General features: G+C 44.0%; 1 protein-coding gene across 11 annotated transcripts in view; it reads left to right on the top strand.

The window, feature by feature from the left end:
• CADPS (calcium dependent secretion activator) overlaps positions 1–20,709 on the top strand; it is a 469,363-nt gene that overhangs the window by 296,688 nt on the left and 151,966 nt on the right. For all 11 annotated transcript variants that reach the window (XM_043442949.1, XM_043442944.1, XM_043442951.1 and 8 more), the window contains exons 9-10: positions 6,445–6,511; positions 15,553–15,661. In XM_043442949.1, the coding sequence (XP_043298884.1) occupies positions 6,445–6,511; positions 15,553–15,661 (176 nt within the window). The remainder of the gene's footprint in view (positions 1–6,444; positions 6,512–15,552; positions 15,662–20,709) is intronic.

Below are 20,709 nucleotides of genomic sequence, written 5' to 3'. Positions count from 1 at the left end.
TGGTCCAGGCACCGTGGTGACACAGGAGTGGAGGGACACAGAGGAGAGCTAGTGCAGCCTCCTGCATGCTGAGGACCGAGGCTCACTCTCCACTTCGACCCAGGTGGCACCGGTTCTTCATTTCTAGGCTCCTCCATGACTTGTGGTTTCACAGCCCCCCCAAAATGAAACCTCCGCCTCCCTGGTTTCCATGTCTCTCTCAGCCACCGCTACCCCTTCGTAAGGGGAAAGTGATTCTGGCAGATGTCGTGAGGGGGCCGTGTACTCTTCTGCCTGCACAGGAGGCTCATCCCTGGGCACCCGAGGAGACATCCAAGGACACACAATGAACATTTCCCCACGAATAGCCATTGAACACCCTCCGTATGCTCACCTAGTGCTGAACACAGACTGCTTAATAAACAGAGCTGAGCACGTTCACAGACTCCACTTGGAAGACTGTCCCGAGGTTTTTTTTTTACACAAATGACAACTAGGCAAGCCTCACCCTGGGTGCTCCTCTGCTAGATGGTCCCAGAGCAGAGGGATGCTGGTGCCAGGGACTGGCTCCTCCATGCGTTTGTTCAAGATTTCCTGGACCCAAAGTTGAACCGAACCCAAGTGGATCTTTCTCCTCCCTTTGTAGTCCTTTGTAGTTCACTCTGGACTCTCATATAGCTAAAATGCCATCAGTGAATGGCAGGGATGTCAGTGTCTCACAGACATGGATTTTAAGAAAATGCTACAAGCAAGGATGTGTTAGAATCATGATGCAGAGTTTTGCCTGGAGCCTCAAACCCAAATATGTGAACCTTGCTTTATTTCCCAGCAGATGTGTGCCAAAAGCTGAACACAAATCGAAATAGAGAATCCAATGATGAATCCTTTACAGAGTTGGTAATTGCATGTATTGGGTTGACCAAAAAGTTTGTTTGGGATTATCTGTGACATCATATGAAAAACCCAAACAAACTTTCTGGCCAGCTCAATAATTCTTTCTACTAGGACTACTATTTTTTACTGCTACTAATAATAACAACAAACATCCATAATGCTTAACATTACTGAGCACTTACTATGTGCCAGTTACTATGTAAGTCATTTTCATCACTCCTCACAACAACCAAATGAGGTAGATGCTGTGCCATCCCCATTTGATAGCTGAGTAAACTGAGGCATGGGGTAGCTAAGCCAAAAGATAGCTAATGGCAGGCTAATTCCCACCTCAGGACTTCCACCTTGAGTTTAAGATGTAACCCTTCAGCTTAACGTAGGCTCACAGCACTATAATATTGATATGTCTATTCCCAAATCCAGATTTCTACATATCTGGGTGGCTTGAAGAGACAGCTGAAGGCCACTGCCCACACAGGTCTGTCTGTAGAATGAGGAGCCTGGAGTGTGAGGTGGGGAGCAGTGGGGGGGAACCACCTGTGTATCTACAGTGAAAGAATTCCATCTGCTCCAGGTGCATTCCATTCTGCTTAAGGAGCATATTCCAACCTAAGAAAATACAGAGCTGGAGCTGACTAGACAGAAACAGTACATTGTAGCCCTCAGTTTTTCTCAGTTTTGACATCTTCTGTTATGTGCCAGATTAGCAGTACATTCTGAGGGAAACCTCAGATGGAAAACTCTTCTTTCAGGCAAACCAAATGATACTTTCTAAAGGAGGATTAATTTTCCTCTGATCCCACTCAGCTTTCCTATTCAGTAGCTTTTAACCACAAGTCTTCTGTGATTGGAATAGCCATTCATGTTCTTAGTTCAATAAAAAAAGCCAAAGATTGTGATTTGCAAGAGGAAGAATAGCATGCTGAAAGGGCAGTCTAGAACCACTGTTCCAGGTGTAAATTCTGGTGATGTCATTCACCAGCTTGAAGCCCTCGAGAAGTTGCTTGAGCTTTCTGAACTCCATTTCCCTTAGCTGTAACATAGTAATAACATAGTGACATACTGAGTGGTAAGTTCTTACTTTGTGCCAGATCTTCTTCTAAGCACTTTCTACTTTATTAGCTACTTGAATCCTTACAACAGTGCTTGAAGTAGGTACTATTATTATTATCTCCATTGTACAGAGGAGAAAACTGAGGCAGAGATGTATAGTAACTTGCCGAAGGTCACTCAGGAACCTAGGCAATATGGCTCCAGATTCAAGCTCTTAACTCCTCCAAGTGGGTGTAATCAATTCCTGTAAAGTACTGGGCACCACACAGAAGAATAGTAAGACTTTACTCAGCAGTAGCTGGTATTTCTATTATGAAAGAGAAAAATGAATGCTTCCATATGAATTATATTCTGTGACTTAAGTGAGCTCGTTTTCCTACTTGCATTCTCTTCAGTTAAAACTACACTTTATGGGACTTCCCTGGCAGTCCAGTGGTTAAGGCTTCGCCTTTGATGCAGGGGGTGTGGTTTGATTCCTGGTCAGGAACTAAGATCCCACATGCCTTGTGGCCAAAAAAGCCAAAACATAAAACAGAAGCAGTATTGTAACAGATTCAATAAAGACTTTAAAAATGGTCCACACCAAAAAAAAAATACTTAACAGAACTATAACTCTTTAGATGTAGTAGCTGTGTTTGTTTTTTTTAAATCTCTTTATGCATATTTAGGTCAAGAAGAAAGAAAAAATGGGTAGTATCTGCTAGAAAAGTATGAAACTGTTACAGCTTTACCAGTCATTACTAAAATGCAAAAATCTTTGCCCATTGTCTTTATTTGATCTTTCATTTCACCTATTTCCTTGTGTACATATGTGCAAGGAGAGTTGTTACCACATCAGTTCATTTCTGTTCAGTCGCTCAGTCGTGTCTGACTCTTTGCGACCCCATGAATCACAGCATGCCAGGCCTCCCTGTCCATCACCAACTCCCAGAGTTTACTCAAACTCATGCCCATCGAGTCGGTGATGCCATCCAGCCATCTCATCCTCTGTCATCCCCTTCTCCTCCTGCCCCCAATCCCTCCCAGCATCAGGGTCTTTTCCAATGAGTCAACTCTTCACATGAGGTGGCCAAAGTACTGGAGTTTCAGCTTCAGCATCAGTCCTTCCAATGAACACCCAGGACTGATCTCCTTTAGGATGGACTGGTTGGATCTCCTTGCAGTCCAAGGGACTCTCAAGAGTCTTCTCCAATACCACAGTTCAAATACAATCTTACCACATATGTTGCTGTTAATAACTATTAATAATAATATGCTTTTGTATGTTCTATAATTAGACTTAACATTCATTGTGCATCTACTTCTTGCCATACTTTGTGCTTATACTTCACAAGCATCATCTCATTTAATCCCCACAACAACCCTGCACGAGAGAACTGTTTCTGGCCATGCTTTTCCAGAGTACCAAGTGGTTAAGCATCTTGTCCAACATCTTGGATTAAGCAGCAGAACTAGAACTGGAAGAGTATACTCTTAATCAGTACAGACCAATAAGCCACTCTGTCCTTAGACTTGGCTGAGGCTTCCTTTAAAGTTCATTTCTTCTGTGGATACATTAATATATTTCAAGAAGGTTAAGAGCACCGTCCAAAGGAGCTAGGTGATCTACGTAACCAGAGCTGACCGTGTTGGCCTCAGAGCTGATAAACTTACCAGCCAACCTGCCTTTTCCACAGCCTCAGCCACCATCCTCTGGTCTGCACCCCTGTAACCATCTCCTCAATGATTTCCCTACCTTCCCTCTGGCCCTTTCAATCTATAGTGCATTAACCACTCAGCAGCCACTGGGATCATCTTAATTAGAAACATAAATGTGTCACTCCCCCCTGCTTGAAACTCTCTCATAGTTTCCCATTCTTATTTAGATTGAGTGTATTCCTGATCTGCTGCTGCTGCTAAGTCGCTTCAGTCGTGTCTGACTCTGCGACCCCGTAGACAGCAGCCCACCAGGCCCCTCTGTCCCTGGGATTCTCCAGGCAAGAATGCTGGAGTGGGTTGCCGTTTCCTACTCCAATGCATGCATGCATGCCACGTCGCTTCAGTCATGTCCGACTCTGTGCGACCCCGTAGACAGCAGCCCACCAGGCTCCTCTGTCCCTGGGATTCTCCAGGCAAGAATACTGGAGTGGGTTGCCATTTCCTACTCTGATCTAGTTGACCCATTAAAAAGTCACTGTGTTTCTGTTATATAACAAATGGAGTTCCAGTGAAAGTAGGGAGACCAGGTAGGAGCCTATTCCTGTGGCCCAGGTAGAGATGATAAAAACTTGAATGGGGAGTGGCAGTGGATATAGAAATACATAGGATAGAGAACATCCCTGGCTGTCCATTGCCAAGAGGCACAAGTTCAATCCCTAGTGGAGAAGCTAAGATCCCACGTGCCTTGCACCAAAACACCAAAACATAAAATAGAAACAATATTGCAACAGTTCAGTAAAGGCTTTAAAAATGATCCACATTTAAAAAAAAATAGATGGGATATATTTTGAGAGGAAAAAAAATTCTAAAAACTTTGCAAAGAAATGCATGTCTCTATGCCATGTTTGAAACTCTCATCAGAAAACTTTATAAAAATGGCTCTGGTTTCTCAAGAGCCTGGCATTCAGAACAAATGTATATTGACCACCTACCATACATCAAAAATTGTGCCAGGAATTTAGAATGGAGAATTTAGAAAAAAAGAAATAAGTTTCCTTCCTTCAAGGAACTCACAATCCAGTAGAAACAATACATAGGAAACTAAAGAAATTATAGCAGTGTGATCATTGTAACTACCAGCAGAATTATCTGCAGGGCCCAGGAGGTGATGGCATCAAGGTAAGAGTAGAAACTTAGGAAGAATATGAATTCTGACACAGGGATCAGGGAGAAGGTATTCCAGGTACCATAACATGTACAAAGGTAATGGGATGGGAAACGATGCTGTGGTCAGAGAGGAGAGATGCCATAAGATACAGAAGCTGAATTCAGAGAGCATAGACGAGCCAGAGGCAGATGCTCTGTTTTGTGTCTGTAGGCTAAGGTTTCACCGAGTGTATTCTCACCACTGATGCGACACAGCAGTGGTTATGATATACAGATAAGCATATAGTTAAAGAGTTATGTATTTTAATGTGTATTATATGCAGTATAAGATTAGAATATCAATATAAACATGATATGACAATTCCTTTCAAAATAAACTTATTCATGTTAAATAAGTTAAAGAAAAAAAAAGGCAAGTAAATTATATGATAGATGGACTGATTTGAAATAAATCATGGAAGTGCACTGTGAGTGGCTGAAGTCTGCATGTCTACAGGGGAGACTCAGTGAAAGTGTTTCCCCAGGGAAATCCACGCTAGAATGTGCAGATGGTAGGATCCGTCCTGAGGCCAGAAAGAGGATGCAAATCATTCTGGTCTGTGGTTGACTGTGGCCCTCAAATGTGGGCTAGGACTGAAAGGCGGGAGGTTTGAGCAGAGTGAGGAACTTTGCAGGAGGTAAAAATCAGCTGCACTTGCAACTGAGGAATAAGCATGAGGACCCGGATGACTCTGGTCTGTGGCTTGAAAGTCTGAGTGCTTTGGCCACCAGCCACTCCCAGAAGCCCCTGAAATTTGTCAAACAGTGTACGTTTTCATTAGGTGCATTCTTCATTACCTTCCAAAGCAGAAACTCTGCCTGATTGCAGGTGAAGTCTGCCTGATTGCAGGTGAAGTGGGGAGTTGGAAGTAGGCCAGTTGGCTTTTGATAGCAGGTAAAGCCAGTTTGGGAACTCGGGGATTGGGATGCATTTGAGTGTGACCAGGTCTCTCTTCTGGTCCAGTGGAGCCTGAAAAGCACCAGCCTCACTCCCTTAATCAGCGCCAGTTCAACATGTATCAGTCCACCAGACAGAGGAAGCGGGTAACTCAGGAATCAGTAACAGTCAGTTACACTGATAATAGAATCTTGGAAGTGTGCCTTTGTAATTCTTAACCTTCCTTAATTTTTTTTTTCCTGTATGAAGAATGATTTCCATCAACAGACGAGCATTTGGGAGAGGAGGGAGAGGTGTAGGGAGGACTTGCTACGTCAGCTTGAAACTTCCTTTCTGTATCGTACCTTCATTTGCCAGAATCACAGCACAAGCAAACAAGGGAAGTTTTTCCTGAGTGAGACTTGAGAAGAGGTGAAAGAGTTGGAGTTGTAATATTTAGCACTATTCTTTTCTCTCTTGTGCAGCAGCAGGAGTTTCCCTACCTACAAGACTTTTAGCACATAAACAAATTAAGGTGGAGTGTAACATTTTCCAAGGTGCTTTCTGGAATCCGACAACAAATTTAAGTCAGGTCTGATGATGGGCTACAGTGCTTTCTATAAGTGGAAGTAAATCCTGCCTTCTGTTCCTTATCCTCAGCCACACCCCAGGATCTGCTTTCTGTTTCTGAGCCCTGTGAATTTCCTTGTCCATGAGCAGCCAGCTTCATGGTAAAGCAAATTAAACAGTGCACTTGCTCAAGCTTAATGCACCTCTGGTCTTTTTCTTTTCTTTAGGTATTTATGGGCCATCGGTAAGAATGTCTGGAAGAGATGGAAGAAAAGATTCTTTGTCTTGGTGCAGGTAACTCTTCAACTCTAATATCAATCTTAAGAGCCATTATTTTTAAACATGTGATAGGATTCATTAATGTTTTGGGGGTTCCCTGGTGGCTCAGACAGTTAAGATTCCACCTGCAATGTGGGAGACCTGGGTTCGATCCCTGAGTTGGGAAAATCCGCTGGAGGAAGACATTGCAACTCCACTCCACTCCAGTATTCTTGCCTAGAGAATCCCCATGGACAGAGAAGCCTGGTGCGGGCTTTAGTTCATGGGGTTTCAAAGAGTCGGGCATGACTGAGCAACTAAGCACTTTAATGTTTTTTATATAATTTACCTTAAGTGCACAAAGCTCAAGTGTTTAACTCAATGAGCTTCTATTTATTATATATCCATGCAGTCACCAGGAGGGATACAGAACATTTCCAGTACCTAGATGACTCCTTTTCCTACTTTTACATCACTTTAAAATTCTAAACATTAATACATGCTAATTATTTTTTAATTCTAACAATACAGAAATATAGGTGAAAGGTGGTAACAGTAGCCCCTCACCCCTGCCAGCAATGCAGGGCCCAGGGAGAGAGCAAGCAATGTGCCTGATTAGGGAAACAGGGACATTAACACTGTTTTACAAGAATCTGCTATTTCTAAAAGCACTAAGATAGTCATTATGAGTAAGCCAGAATTTAGTTGGACTTTTTACATCTTTTTCTTTGTTTCATATGTTTGATTGTGAATTATCTGTGGAAAAACATTCCAGTCTTACTGATTTCTGAGGCTTCTAGATCCCCAATAATTAAGATTACCTTTCTAAACATATCTTTCCACATAGATTTTTTTTAAAAAATTAACCAAACTGTTCATGTTGTTTATTAACATGTTTTTTTTTGTTTTTGAACACAAATCATTGTAGACACTGTTTCATGAATGTGTGTATCACTCAGATTCTAATACTTGTGGAGTTTTCCTTTTTGATGTCCTTTGGGCTTCTCCAGTTGGGACTGTTGCTAACTGTGCAGCCAGTAACATGTCTGTATATATAGATGCAGGTGTAGGTACAGATATTGATACTAATAATACACTAGTAATATATAAATAACATCATTGCTCTCTTCTATGCTTCCTTAAGAAAAATATAATTCCAGAATAGTAACATGTATCCTTGAAAAATCTCTTCTTTTTTGTTCTTTTTGTTTTTGGTTTGTTTGCTTTTTGCATCAGGATTTTTCAATTTACAAAGGAATTTTCCATTACCTCTTTTTAATTTGTAAGTTCCACCAGAGCATGTAAACTATAATTCATTTTGCCAACATTAATTTATGCTGTACTTTGAAACCTGTCATAAATTGAGTCAACTTGTAATTTAATTTTAAGCGACTAAAGGTGTTTCTGGGTTACTGTGTTGGCTGTGGGGCTTCCCTGGTAGCTCAGCTGGTATAGAATCACCTGCCATACAGGAGACCCTGGTTCAATTCCTGAGTTGGAAAGATCCCCTGGAGAAGGGAACGGCTACCCACTCTAGAATTCTGGCCTGGAGAATTCCATGGACAGAGGATCCTGGCAGACTACAGTCCTTGAGGTTGCAAAGAGCCTTGACTAGTATTTTGGGCTCTACCAATTCGGAAACCTCACAGTAAAGCAGCTGCTCCTTAGTCTAAATGGCCCGGAAAGTTCTACCAACCCTGAGCTTCTAAGGCTAGACCTTCTGTGGATCTACTCAAGCTTCTGCTGAGCCTCTAAGGCAGACTTCGTCTCTCTAGCTGTAAGCAAGACATGATCTTTGTTTTCATGATTGCTATAGGGTACAACAAAACCTCAAAATAAATTAACCAAAGGAAAACTTTGGAATTTTCCCCACCCTTTCGAATGAGCCACGTCTAAGCGATAGAAGACATTTAATCCTGCAGTACATTTCCTCGGAATATCAGCTAACCAACATTTATCCAATACTTATTTTGATTAAGGTGCATTGATAGATCATAGAGAAGAACCTGGAGACCTAGTCCGTACTTCCAGAAGAGTATCTCTTAGAGTTCCTCATAAGCAGACGGCAGAAACAGATGCGAGGCAGTTATGATTTTAAAAAATGTGTTTTGGAAGGCTTTTGTGGTAGTTGATACGATTGTTGCAAAAGCTACTTCCCAGAGGAGTTCCAGAAATTCAGGCGGTGGGAACCATGGCCAGTGTCATTGATGTGGCTATAGGACAGGATCAGCTCTGACCGTTTTCTATCCTTGCATCTCCACTCAGGGGTCAGATTTGAGACAGGGAACTGGGTCAGTCCAGCTCGTGTCACACACCCAACTTTTCACAGGGCGGGCCATGGCACTTTGACTCACAGTGCTGTCTCCTGCAGAATCAGGGTGCCATTAGCAGCCACAGAAGTGAATGCTTGAGCAGGCACAAGCAGGTGGTATCTACTCTACAGAGAGCATGTAGGTTGAGAGAACAGACGTCAAAAGAAGTAGTGCTGGGTTATGGGTGATTCTCCCCTTCTGTGCCTCCCACTGGGCAGAGCAGCCCCCCTAGAATCACTCGTGAGTCTGGCCTCCCGCATAGACAGTGTGCTGCCTCAGGGTCAGTTCTGCTTCTGATTCCTCTAGCTGTCCTTCCCTCCCCTCAGCTCCAACACACACCCTGTCCTGCTCGGTATCTGGCATGCTTATTAAGGAAGTGTTTGGTGGAAGAAAGAAGGAAAAGGAGCAGAGAGATGGAGCCCAGGCAGTGCTTCAGGTGGTTCTGAGGAAGGAAAGGTCATATGGCCTGGAGAGTGGCTGGTGACACCTTCTCAGAGGAAGTGGGACAAGTGGCCTAGTCATGTGATACAAAGTCTCGTCTCCCACTGTGGTAGCCGGTTACTGGACACAAGACTTTCCTCTGATAATCTTTGAAATGACAGAGTGCTTAGGAGAAGTGGTTGATCTCTTACTTCAGGAGAGATTTCACTCTTCAGGAAAAAAAAGTAATTGTGCTGAAAATGCTAGTGAAGCTGTGTCTATACAATATGTACTGAACCCAAAAGAAGAGAATGATTGTTGTAAGCAATGCAACTGGAACACAGACATTTTAGGGCTTTCACACCAAGCCTTCCACCAAAAGAAGATAAGAATCACCCAGTAGCTACAAAGCAAGCTCTGAGCTCCCTTCTGAAAATCATGAAAGGGCATCAGAGGCCCGCCTAAAGCTCAGCATCTTTCCTACAAGGATTTTGTGAGATGTTTCATGTACACGTGATCCTCATTCACTTTAAAGAGCCCTTGCAGTACATTGGGTACAGGGATCCCCCAAACTAAACCTTCTCTTTCAGTGTAAACCCAGTGCCTCCCTTAACACCTTCTGTGGCTTACAGAGGTGATACGACAGCCTTGCCATCAGCAAGGTAATGGGGGAGCCAGGAGGAGAGCTCAGGTTTTGTTGACATTTTTGTCCTGTCCACTACAACAATGTCTCAAAGCAGTTTTAGTGGCCTGCCTGGAAAATACTGCATCACTTTTGGATTCTGCTCATATTTTCATCTCTGCTGTTTAGATGATCACACTTACAGGCACTCTGTGAAAGTGATAAACAAAAACTTCAGCACTTTGTATCAATGCCAATGCCAACAGAACTGCAAGAGAGAAGTTCAAGGCCCCAAATCCTGGCCCAATTCAGGGAAACCAAAAATACCCCAAGTTGCTTGAAGAGAAAGATAGTGGTCCAAGTGGTGACCATTGGCACCAGGTAGCTGCATGTGGTGTGGAATCCAGTCTAACAGACATGATTTTGAGTTTCTTTTCAGCCACCACACTGTTCCACTGACACCCAACATGCAAAAGTAAAAACAGGAGAACCTGGACTTCCTGGTGGTCCAGTGGTTAAGACTCCATGCTTCCTCTGCAGAGTCTCTGGTTCCATCCCTCCTTGGGGAGCTAAGATCCCACATGTGTGTGGTGCGACCAAAAACAAACAGGAGATCCAGTCTGATCAAATTTGGGGATGGCTGAGGGAGCCAGGGAAGGAAGCAGATCCCCCCACCCTGTCCTGCCCTGACTCCCCAGCAGCCTCAGAGGGGTCTCTGTGGACAACGTGAAGCCACCACTCGGGAAGCACAGCTACCCATGTGACTCAATGAGTGTTTCCTCTCCATGCAGACGGAGTGTTTTTTTATAGAGACTTGGTGATGCATAATTTCCAACAGGATCGTGAGTTCCATTAGATTTAATACAAGGAAAATTGTTTGGAAAGCCTAAAGAGAGAACATAGCCAACATCAGTCTCCTCAGAGTCCGTCTCCTCTCCCACCCCAGCTGTCTGTCTGTCTGTCTGTCTGTCTCTCTCACACACACACGCACATGGTCTCCTTTTTTGTCCATAATGCAGAATTTTTGCATTCTGTCTTAGTGAGATTTCCTTTTAGAGCTAAGCTACTACCTCGGGAACACAAAAATAGCTTATAAATGGACTTCCTACTAATCAGGGACAAAGGCCACCCTTTGAGGAGTGTTGAGCCAAAGCAGCAACTCCCATGTTTGAGGATCAAGGCTAAAATGATGGTGAGTGTGACTGGAGCCTGCACCCCCGGCCCTGATGGGAATGAAGCCGTTTCAGGGGGTTTCTGTGACAGAGACTTCAGTGTTGCTCCACTGTATTTTCCGGTTACGGACCTGGACTGCCTGGACTGCGTGTTGTTTAAAATGCAGATTAGGGAGGCATGCAAAAGCCTCTGACACAGAGAAGACTCTGAGATGGAGCTCAGGAACCTGTGTCCTTGATGTGCAGCCCAGGAGGTGCTGGTGCAGGGTGTCCAGAGACCACCTGTGAAGAAACACCACTCAAAAGTCATTGTCCCTGTTAAACCAAGTCTCTCATTCCTTGTAGACTATGCTCTCTTAGAGTGTATATTCTCCAAGAAAATGGGCATCAGAGTAACTGCGTGGCCCATGGTCAGGACCAAGCACATTGATTACCATTGTCAGGAACTGTGACCAGACCACTGCTAAAGATGAAGATTAGCTCCAATTTTGAGCTTCCCATCTTGGGTTGGAATGGGAGGAGTGGACGCAGCCAACTCCTCACCCATATCAGATTAGAAAGCCTCACCTCTATCATCTTGCCCCAGTGATCTCTTGTTAAAATCAGTTTTTAACTGGTCTTCAGCCAAATTATTTCTGAGATACTTGTCCCCTTTTAGCACCTTTCTATGATTTCTCTAATAATGCTAGTAATTCTACTTTACGGCCTCTCGGAGTTTACAAGGTGTTTATCAAGCTGGTCTTCACAATGTTTCTGTACTGTAGTGAGGACCCATCTTACCCCCACCGCCACACAGGTTCCACACAGGAGGAGACAGAAGCTGAGGCTGCTTACATGGCCCGCCCAGGAGCAGCAGCTCATAGACAGCCAGTGTGCAGACTCACACGGGCCTTCTGATTGCAGGTGTCTTCCAAAGCGCCACACTCTCAGAGGAAACTGTGCGGATACAGCGGCCCATAGCTCTCTCCCTTGCCTCAGTTAGAGCCAATGTAGTCCCAAAATAATATCTTGTCTCTGATTCCCTAGAGATAATATGAAAGTGAAGTGGAAGTTTTAGTCACTCAATTGTGTCTGACTGTTTACAACCCCATGGACTTAACCTGCCAGGCTCCTCTGTCCATGGGATTTCCCAGGCAAGAATAGTGAAGTGGGTTGCCATTTCCTTATCCAGGGGATCTTCCCAACCCCGGGATCGAATCTAGGTCTCCTGCATCACAGGCAGATTCTTTGCTATCTGAGCCACCAGGGAAGCCCTGAGAAAATATAGAAATAATATAACGTCCCTAAATTCTGACCATTCCAACTTTCTAAAAATCTAAATCTGAATAAGCTAGCATATTGCCTGATAATGTAAAGCACCTCATAACACAATAGTTACCACCAAGAAATCAATATTAAGTTAACCATGAAAGTGAATTGTAAGACATGGAGTATGTGAATGATTTATTGCTGAATGAATGTTCATTCTTCCCACTCAACTTCACAAGTGCCCTGAAAGATGTTTACATTTATATTCTGTAAACAACAATCATCAACCTGAATTAGCTTAAGTTTTAGAAGAATTATATTGGTTAGTTATTAAATTACTAATTAACTAGAGTTTTTCTGGCATAGCTGGGTCCAGAGCTTAAACAAAGTCACCAAGACTCAGTCTCTCTATCTGAACCATTTCTTTGCTTTTTTCCTGTTATCTTTTAATTTCTCCCTACTATTTTATCAAGAACATTTTCAAACATACAGAGAAATTGAAAGAATTTTACAGTGAAAACCTCTAAAAGCACCGATTAAATTCTTTCATTAGCATTTTACTGCACTTGTTCCATTACAAATCTTTTTTTAATTACAAATCTCTTACCTATTCATGTATCATCCATTCATCCATCCACGCACTGATTTTGGAGCAGCGTCATTGCTTCTAGAGTCTCTTGACCGTGCTTTCCCCTAAACTGGCTTCATTCTCGAGGAGCCTCTGCATGCAGCAAACTCCGGCAGGTCAGGGATTGCAAGACTTCATGGTTGTTCAGTCGCTGAGTTATGTCCGACGCTTTCCGTCTCCATGGATTGTAGCATGCCAGGCTTCCCTGTCCTCCACTACCTCCCAGAGTTTGCTCAAATTCATGTCCATTGTGTCATTGATGCCATCTAACCGTCTCATCCTCTACTGTCCCCTTCTCCTTTTGCCTCCTTTTACAACAGTTTAGCAAGTCCCAAACCCTTGCTGTTCCCTCACACTTGAAGAGCTCTAGAAAATCTGAGGTTCCTTGCAATAATTAGAAATATTCAAAAATAAATCATTCTTTCGTTCCTCCTTTTTTTTTTTCCTAAAGTAAGTTGCCAAATTCCTTATTAAAATGGTCCTGATAAGCCGGTTTCTTTGAGCCCAAAATTTGTCTGGAACAACTTCAACAGTATTACCAGAAGGGGGCAGCAGCGTACGGCTCTCCAAGAAGCAAGGATCTAAGTAGAAGTCAGAAAGCCCCAAACTGTGGTAATAGTAAATGCCCGAACCTTGAGGTAGCACCTTTCTGTTGTGATGTTTCACTGATCTCAGATAAATGTCCCCAACCCTCTGTCTGGCTGATCATCACGTTAACGTGCTATAAAATGTCCAGGGTACCAGAGAGGTAAAGAATATCATTGCAGAGCAATTTCAGCAATATCTGTTTACTCTTGGGTTTGGAGAATCAGTTGTCTCTGGGATCAGTAATGGACTGGAGTAACATATGTAAATCTGGAAGGGGGGAAGCCTCTTTATTGGATGATAATACTCATTTTTCAGGGATCAATCAGACTCAATTAGTGAATGCCCATTTCATCGTAGATTTTGCTCATGGCAAGGGGAATATAATGAAGATGTATGATTCTCTAGGCATGCCTTCAAAGGACTTATAATCTGGTAGTCAAATACACCTGCTCAGCTACTTTGTAGGAGAAAGTAGTGCCAGATGCAAGGAAACTGCTTACATAAATGCATATATTGAATATTTGCCAGGTGAATATCACACACAATGTAAAAAACCCTTCACCACTCAATTTATTCTTCGGCCACAATAAGACAGGTAAAATACAGATAAGGACTCTGAGTTACATGTATGAGAACTTAGGAGAGCTGGGATGAGGTCCCAGGCCTGTGTGACCCCTACGCAAAGCTTCCATTCTTAATCCTCCTTTTTAGAAGAAGATGCTTAATACAAAGCATAATACATGTCCACTTAGGAACATACTCTTTGCGGCTTTATGTTTCCCTTGAAGCCCATCGAGACCCTGCAGTATAAGGAACAGATTCTGTAAACTATAAGCACAGTAAAGAAATCCAAGTCAGAAAGTTTTCATCAGGAACCAACAGAGGGCAGCAAGAGATAAACCAACCAGTGAAACGTTCTCCTGAGGACTCCTGTTATCTTACCGCTGGGACCTTCAGGCCAGGGACTGTGGGAGATATATGCAGGGTTTGAGAGCTCTAATTTCTTACCATTTGAAAAAAGGACAAATCTGACCCATGAAGGAGATAAAAAAAATATCCCCTGCCGGGATCAAAGTTCACTTAGTAAATGTCTATTTTAATAAAGGGAACTAAGAGATGAGGGATGTGGCACTCCTCCAAGACATTTGACATCCATGGATGGCAAATATGCCCCTGAGCTTTTAACCTGAAGCCTGAAGGATGCATGCTCTTCCCTGGGCTCCTTGCAGACAGGCTGGATGCAGTATCCATGCTGGGTCTGGATGCACTGTGGCGACAGGATCCTGAAGGCCGGCCTGCAGCAGTGGAGCATGCACCCAGCACTGACGTGGGCGGAGGCTGGTGAGGGACAGGGGCTGAGGGTGGCTCTCCTGTGACTGGCGCCCAGAGATCAAGCACTCATTGCTTCTGACAGCGTGTCACTGCTACACTTGTCTGAGATGAAGGGAAGACTTTTCAAAGCGACCAAAGGCACTCCTTCTGTGGGAAAGGCGAGGAAGAAATGAGATGTGTGGCTCAGTGCAGAGAATTGACCTGCAAAACATAAAATACTAAAAGAAATGGAGGCGGGTGTAAATAAAAAACTAGTCCCTAACTTATGACTGAAAGACCTGTGTCGAGTCTGAGAGCATGACAGCCTCAGCCAGAGCTGGGGCCAAAGTCATAGTAGGTAAAAGCTATAAAATTGCTGCTATGCAACCAGTTTTGACCTACCCAAATGTGAATTTCATGTAGCTTAGCCAATTAAAATATAGCAGTAATGATAATAGCTAACTTTTCTCAAGCACTTCCTAAGCATCAAGAAAAGATTTGAAATGCATTTCACGTATGAACTCGTTCAGTCTACATAATAAGCCAGCAACAAAGTAGGTTCTCAGATTATATCCATCTACAGGTGAGGTATCAGGACCAGAGAAGTCTCTTAACTTGCTTCAAGTCACATAGGCAGGATATGGAAAAATGCAATCTGAGCCCAGCTCCGGAGTGCAGGGCCTCAGGGGAAAGGACAGGCTTGAATGGGGAAGGTTTATTCAAGGAAGACAGGCTCTAGGAAATCAACCTCACACGTCTCTGCTTCTCCTTTTCAGGTGAGTCAGTACACGTTTGCCATGTGCAGTTACCGGGAGAAAAAAGCCGAGCCTCAGGAACTTCTCCAACTGGATGGCTACACTGTGGATTACACAGACCCCCAGCCAGGTACCTGCCCGCCTGCTAGGCCATGAACCCACAAAACTCTCTCCCTTCCCTGCATGTTGGACACGAACTGAGCCAAGTTACTAGGGCGCCACGGCCACAGTTCACCATCCCCTGGAGGTTCTGTCCTGAATGAAGAAGTGCCGATTCCAGTCCAGGGCTTTGTTTTGACTCAGGGGATCCTCATAAAACCAAAATGAAAATGTAGTACGTTTTTCTTTGATGTAGCTGTGCCCACCTCAAATTTTAATTCCACCCTAGAATGTTCAGTAGAAATCCTGAAAGAGAAGTCCTACATGTACTCCTATGACGCGTGTGTGTGTGTGTGTGTGTGTGTGTGTCTGATTGACCAGCGATGTGTGCTTGGCAGGCATCGTGTCTCCTGTGCAGGTAAACCTGCCCTATAGGTCCACATTTGCTAAGTACAAGTCATAGTTATCTGATAGTACTTGAAAGTCCTAAAAAGACACCAGTCCGCAGCGTAGACATCCAAACTCCTCAGCCTTATGTAACTGAGAGAACCACACAAATGGTAGTATTTCTCAGAAGTTCTGTATTGCATAAGTTCCACATCCTGCCCTCTCACACCTCTCTCCAAACCCATGTTATCTTTTTCCCAGAAAGAAAAAAAAAATGAATAGAAATCTGCCTCAAGGAACCTTCAAAATGGGGGGGGGGGGTGCGAAATCATTTCAGCATATTAATGAGCAACAGGCACCAACAGCCCTCTCCCAGAGAAGTTTATTTTTATGCCAAATCTGCACAAGGAAAGCATTTCCAACCATACTGCATTATTTGGCCCAAAACCTTTTTTCCTACTCCCATATTGCTCTTCCACATGCAACAAAATACACATAAAGGAGAAACACGAGTCTGAGAGAAGATGGGGCGTTAACCTGGAAAGGTGTAACTGGGAAGACCTCTGGCCCAGTTCACTTGGGAAAATTATCATCTCAGTGGGCGTCAGAATTGCCACTCCCGAGTGCTTTGGACCAGACCTGCCCCCTCAGACCTCCATAGATAATTCATGTCCTGCCAGAGCATGATACAGAGCTGACCACGCAAGATGTGTCAGGACTTTAAAGCCTCATCCTGGAAATCCCTCCTCATGAACAGGACCTTGGAGTCTGAGCCAGTTTCACGCAACAGCTTGAGCAAAGGATGTGGCCCCTGTATTAAGAAACGAACCCTCGTGGCATTCTACAGTGGTTTCTTCTCAAATCACGGCGTGCCCTTCAGAGATATAGTCCCTTTTTCCCAAGACCTCCATTTTAAAGTGGGAATCTCAGGGACCAGTATGAGAAGGAAAAACAGTGCTATCTTGTGACACTACCTCCTTTTAAGCCAGTTCCCTTTTCCTTTCCTCTACATGATAGCATTTGGATTTCACTGCAGTCCACCAAGTACATAGGACCAGAATTATCATCTAATTTTGTAAAGCAGGAAGCAGCGCTGGGACTTGAGGTCTAACGCGCCTCACCCTTTGGCACCTGCAGTAAAACATAGCTATGTGTGCAGCTGTAGTGAAGCTCGAGTTGTTATCTTCTCGTACGGACGCGAGCGGACCTCTCTACAGTGGGGAGATGGCTCTTCCGTCTACATGCAAAAGGAGTAGTTCTGCACGTACATTATAAAAGCTCCTCTTCTTTTTCCTCACATTGATCCCCTGGGATATAATTTATAAATTCCTTTACCAAGGATGTAAATGGAAACCAAAGTGATTATGTTCTTGAGAATAATAAGCAGAGTCTTCTCTGCCTTTCTGTGTGCCAAGTCCTAGTTATTTTCAAAGCAACGTTTGATTGAAAATGGAGATTCAGATACTCCCAATTGTCATGGGAAAAATCTAACCTAGAATTTTTTAAAGAGTGATTGTGAAAAATAATAGTTCCTGAACCCTAGACCTAACCAAGAACCAGAATCCTCCCGTTCATATAAGCACCCTGGGGACTTCCCTGGTTTCTAGTAGTTAAGACTTCGCCTTTCAGTGCACATTTGATCCCTGGTCAAGGAGCTAAGATGCCATATGCCTTCCTGCCCCGGAGAAAAAAAAGAACATCAGAAGCGATGTTGTAACAAATTCAATAAAGACTTTAAAAATGGCCCACATCAGTCAGTCACTAAATAATAAATAAATAAGCACTCTAGGAGACTGTTTTGGGCAGTAAAGTTTGCCAGCTGAAGATCAGGGTAATTAATACACAATTTGGCCAGTGTTCTCAGAGATTTGAGAAGTCTTCCCCTACTGCTGCCTGAAAGGTGAGTGTGCACATGAAGCCAGACCTCTGGGTCCATCTGTCCTTCTCCTCCTCTTGGCTTTATTCTGGTTGTCAGTGGAACCAACTGGTAGAGATGGGGCAGATAGCCTCACAGCATAGACATCCTTGCCTTTGTACCAGCCTGGGATGCAGCAGTCACCCAGATACAAGCTTCGGCTCTAAATCAACTATTCCAGTATAGGGTCCTTGAAAGGTTGGTTTGGGGAATTGGTAAATAACTGTAAGTAGTTTTTACATTTAGGCTCTTCATTTAAATCTAAAGATGAAACTGCTTCCCTTTATCTTTCCCTGGGTATGGTTCAAAGAGTATGTAACAATCTCTCAGTTCCTATTAGATTAAATAAGGAAGTCTTCAAATAAGAGGATATTCATTTGGAATAATTCAGTGGCACAATTTCAATGACTAAATTAAATCTTCAACAACTTTACCACCCTAAATAGACTATGTCCATGTGTGTGGTTGAAACAGCCATCCCTGGCAAGGGAACTGGCCAGCATTCCTTGCCTGGGCTGCCTCCATTTATTCCCAGACATGTCCTCTTGTTCCTGAAGGTCAGTCCCTGTGGGGTGTTCCATGGAGAGCCCAGACATTATCATACATTGCATTTTGCAGATTCTGTCCCCAGGATCTGTTGCCTTGCTTAAGAATGCTGCCTGGGAGCACACGTCGTGTCGTCTTCTCTTCCTTGGTTTTCTTTGAGCTAGTTGCTCTGCTTTCTCCTCATTCTCATTGGTGTGTCCTTGGTCTCCCAGGCTTTCTGGAAGAGCTCTGTTGCTCTTCACTGCTGTCACTGTCGTTGCTTCTCCTGCTTTACAGGTTTCTCTTGGCCTCATCACCCCATGGTCAGGCTCCACTCTGTTGTCAGTAACCCATCCTCTGAGAGCAGTTGCTGCACGCCAGGTGTGCTGACCGGCTCCTGCAGTGGTCCGGGACTGTGCCTGTGATCGTCAGCGCTGGAGTCAGACAGCTGCGGTCAGCAGCCCAGCTCCCATCCTCACAGCTCCACTTTGTGTTCATGGGATAGTTAGCTCCTTCTCTCTGACCCAGTTTCCACATTTACACAATAAGGACACTAATGTACATTCTCTACAGGCTTCCCAGGTGGTGCAGTGGTAAGAATCTGCCTGCCACTGTGGGAGATGAAGGAGATGTGGGTTCGATCCCTGGGTCGGGAAGATCCCCTGGAGCAGGAAATGGCAACCCACTCCAGTATTCTTGCCTGGGAAATTCCATGGGCAGAGAAGCCTGGCGGGCTATACTCCATGGGGTCGCAACGAGTCAGACAGGACTGAGCGACTGAGTACATGGGCACATGTTCACACTTCGTAAGGCCGTTGGGAGGAGTCCGTAAAGATCTCAACACTACTTAGCATCTTTGCACCTTTACCTCTCCTTCCTGAGTCAGCGCCATGAAAGGACTTTCTGACAGTAGCTCCAAGAACGCAATGTCCCTATTCTGAGCTTCAGGCCCTGGTAGTAAATGCGAGGTGGTGGGGCAGGGGAAAGGTCCCGTCCAGTGGTGGCTGGCCTGGAGTTCCCCTGCACTATCACAGTACCGTATCCCAGGGGTTACCGTGAGACTGGACTGCAGAGGCTCTACTGAACCCATTCTTTTCTTTTAGCTCCTTGGTACCCACTTTTCAGAGCTTAAAGCATTCCTCAAAGTTCTTCTTCCTCTCTCTCTCTGCAGAATTTTCCTTCTTACGGTGCTGTCCATCCATTTCATCAGGTTTTCCCAGCTTGCTCACTGTACACCATCCTATCCATATCACACATTTTAAAGCTCTCTGTAAGAAAAGAACCAAAATATTGCTTCATAATCACAACCACAAAAAATATTTTATTGAAATTGCTGTACCCCTCAACTCTTCATATAAAAAAGATGCTCTTTATTGTTCTATAATCCCTGGCAGTTCTAAGTGCAAAATTATTAACACACACCCATTCTTATGAAGTAGACATTTGAATTAATATTGTTGGTACAATAGATAAGTCTTAATATCACCAGCAGTCTTTCCCAAGGCAAGTGTCAAATAGGTTGGCAATTGGGCCCTGTTGGTTTAGGGATTCTAACTACTCCACTTACTCCCCTTTCACCTTTAAAGAGAGAGTTTGAGGGTAGAGGAATGATGAGGAAACTGGTGAAGATATGAAGCTTTGTTTATGGACAGAGAGTCCCAGTCACCCCAAAAATATGGGCTTTTGAAATATGTTGACAGACACAATGTAGCTCTGGCCTGAGCCCAGAGAGAGGCTTCTTTTGCCCACTTCTCTCTAAATTTTAACCTAGAGAACTGCTTATGGGACACAATGGGTCTGCAGAGTATTCATTCATCCAACTTGTGTTTATTGAGCACTCACTGTCTGCCATGCATAGTGCTGGGTACCAGGATGCAGCAGTGGACAAAAGAGGCAAAAACTCTGTGCCTTTAGGAAGTAAATTATATAATTTTTTTGAGGTGGTAAGAGCTTTGGAGCAAAAGAATGCAAGAGAAGAGAGGTGAGTAAGGAGAGGTAACGGTCAGGGAAGGCCTGAACAAGCATGTGATGTCTGAACAAAGGCATGAAAGAGGCAAGGTTGTGAGTCCTGAAAATAACTGGAGGAAGAGCCCTAGGCACAGGCAGTAGCTCTGTGCAAAGACCCTGAGGCAGAATGCACGTGGAGTGTTCAAGGAGCAGCAAGAGGCTATCATGGCTGCGTGAACAGGGTGCATATGGTAAGAGAGGCAGGTGGAAGTGGTGGGGAATCAGTTCACGGGGGGTCTGGCAGG

Source organism: Cervus canadensis, chromosome 22, assembly GCF_019320065.1.
Source record: "Cervus canadensis isolate Bull #8, Minnesota chromosome 22, ASM1932006v1, whole genome shotgun sequence".
Taxonomy (NCBI): Eukaryota; Metazoa; Chordata; class Mammalia; order Artiodactyla; family Cervidae; genus Cervus; species Cervus canadensis.
The sequence above is the reverse complement of the archived record's forward strand: the minus strand, read 5'-3'. Positions and strand labels throughout refer to the sequence as shown.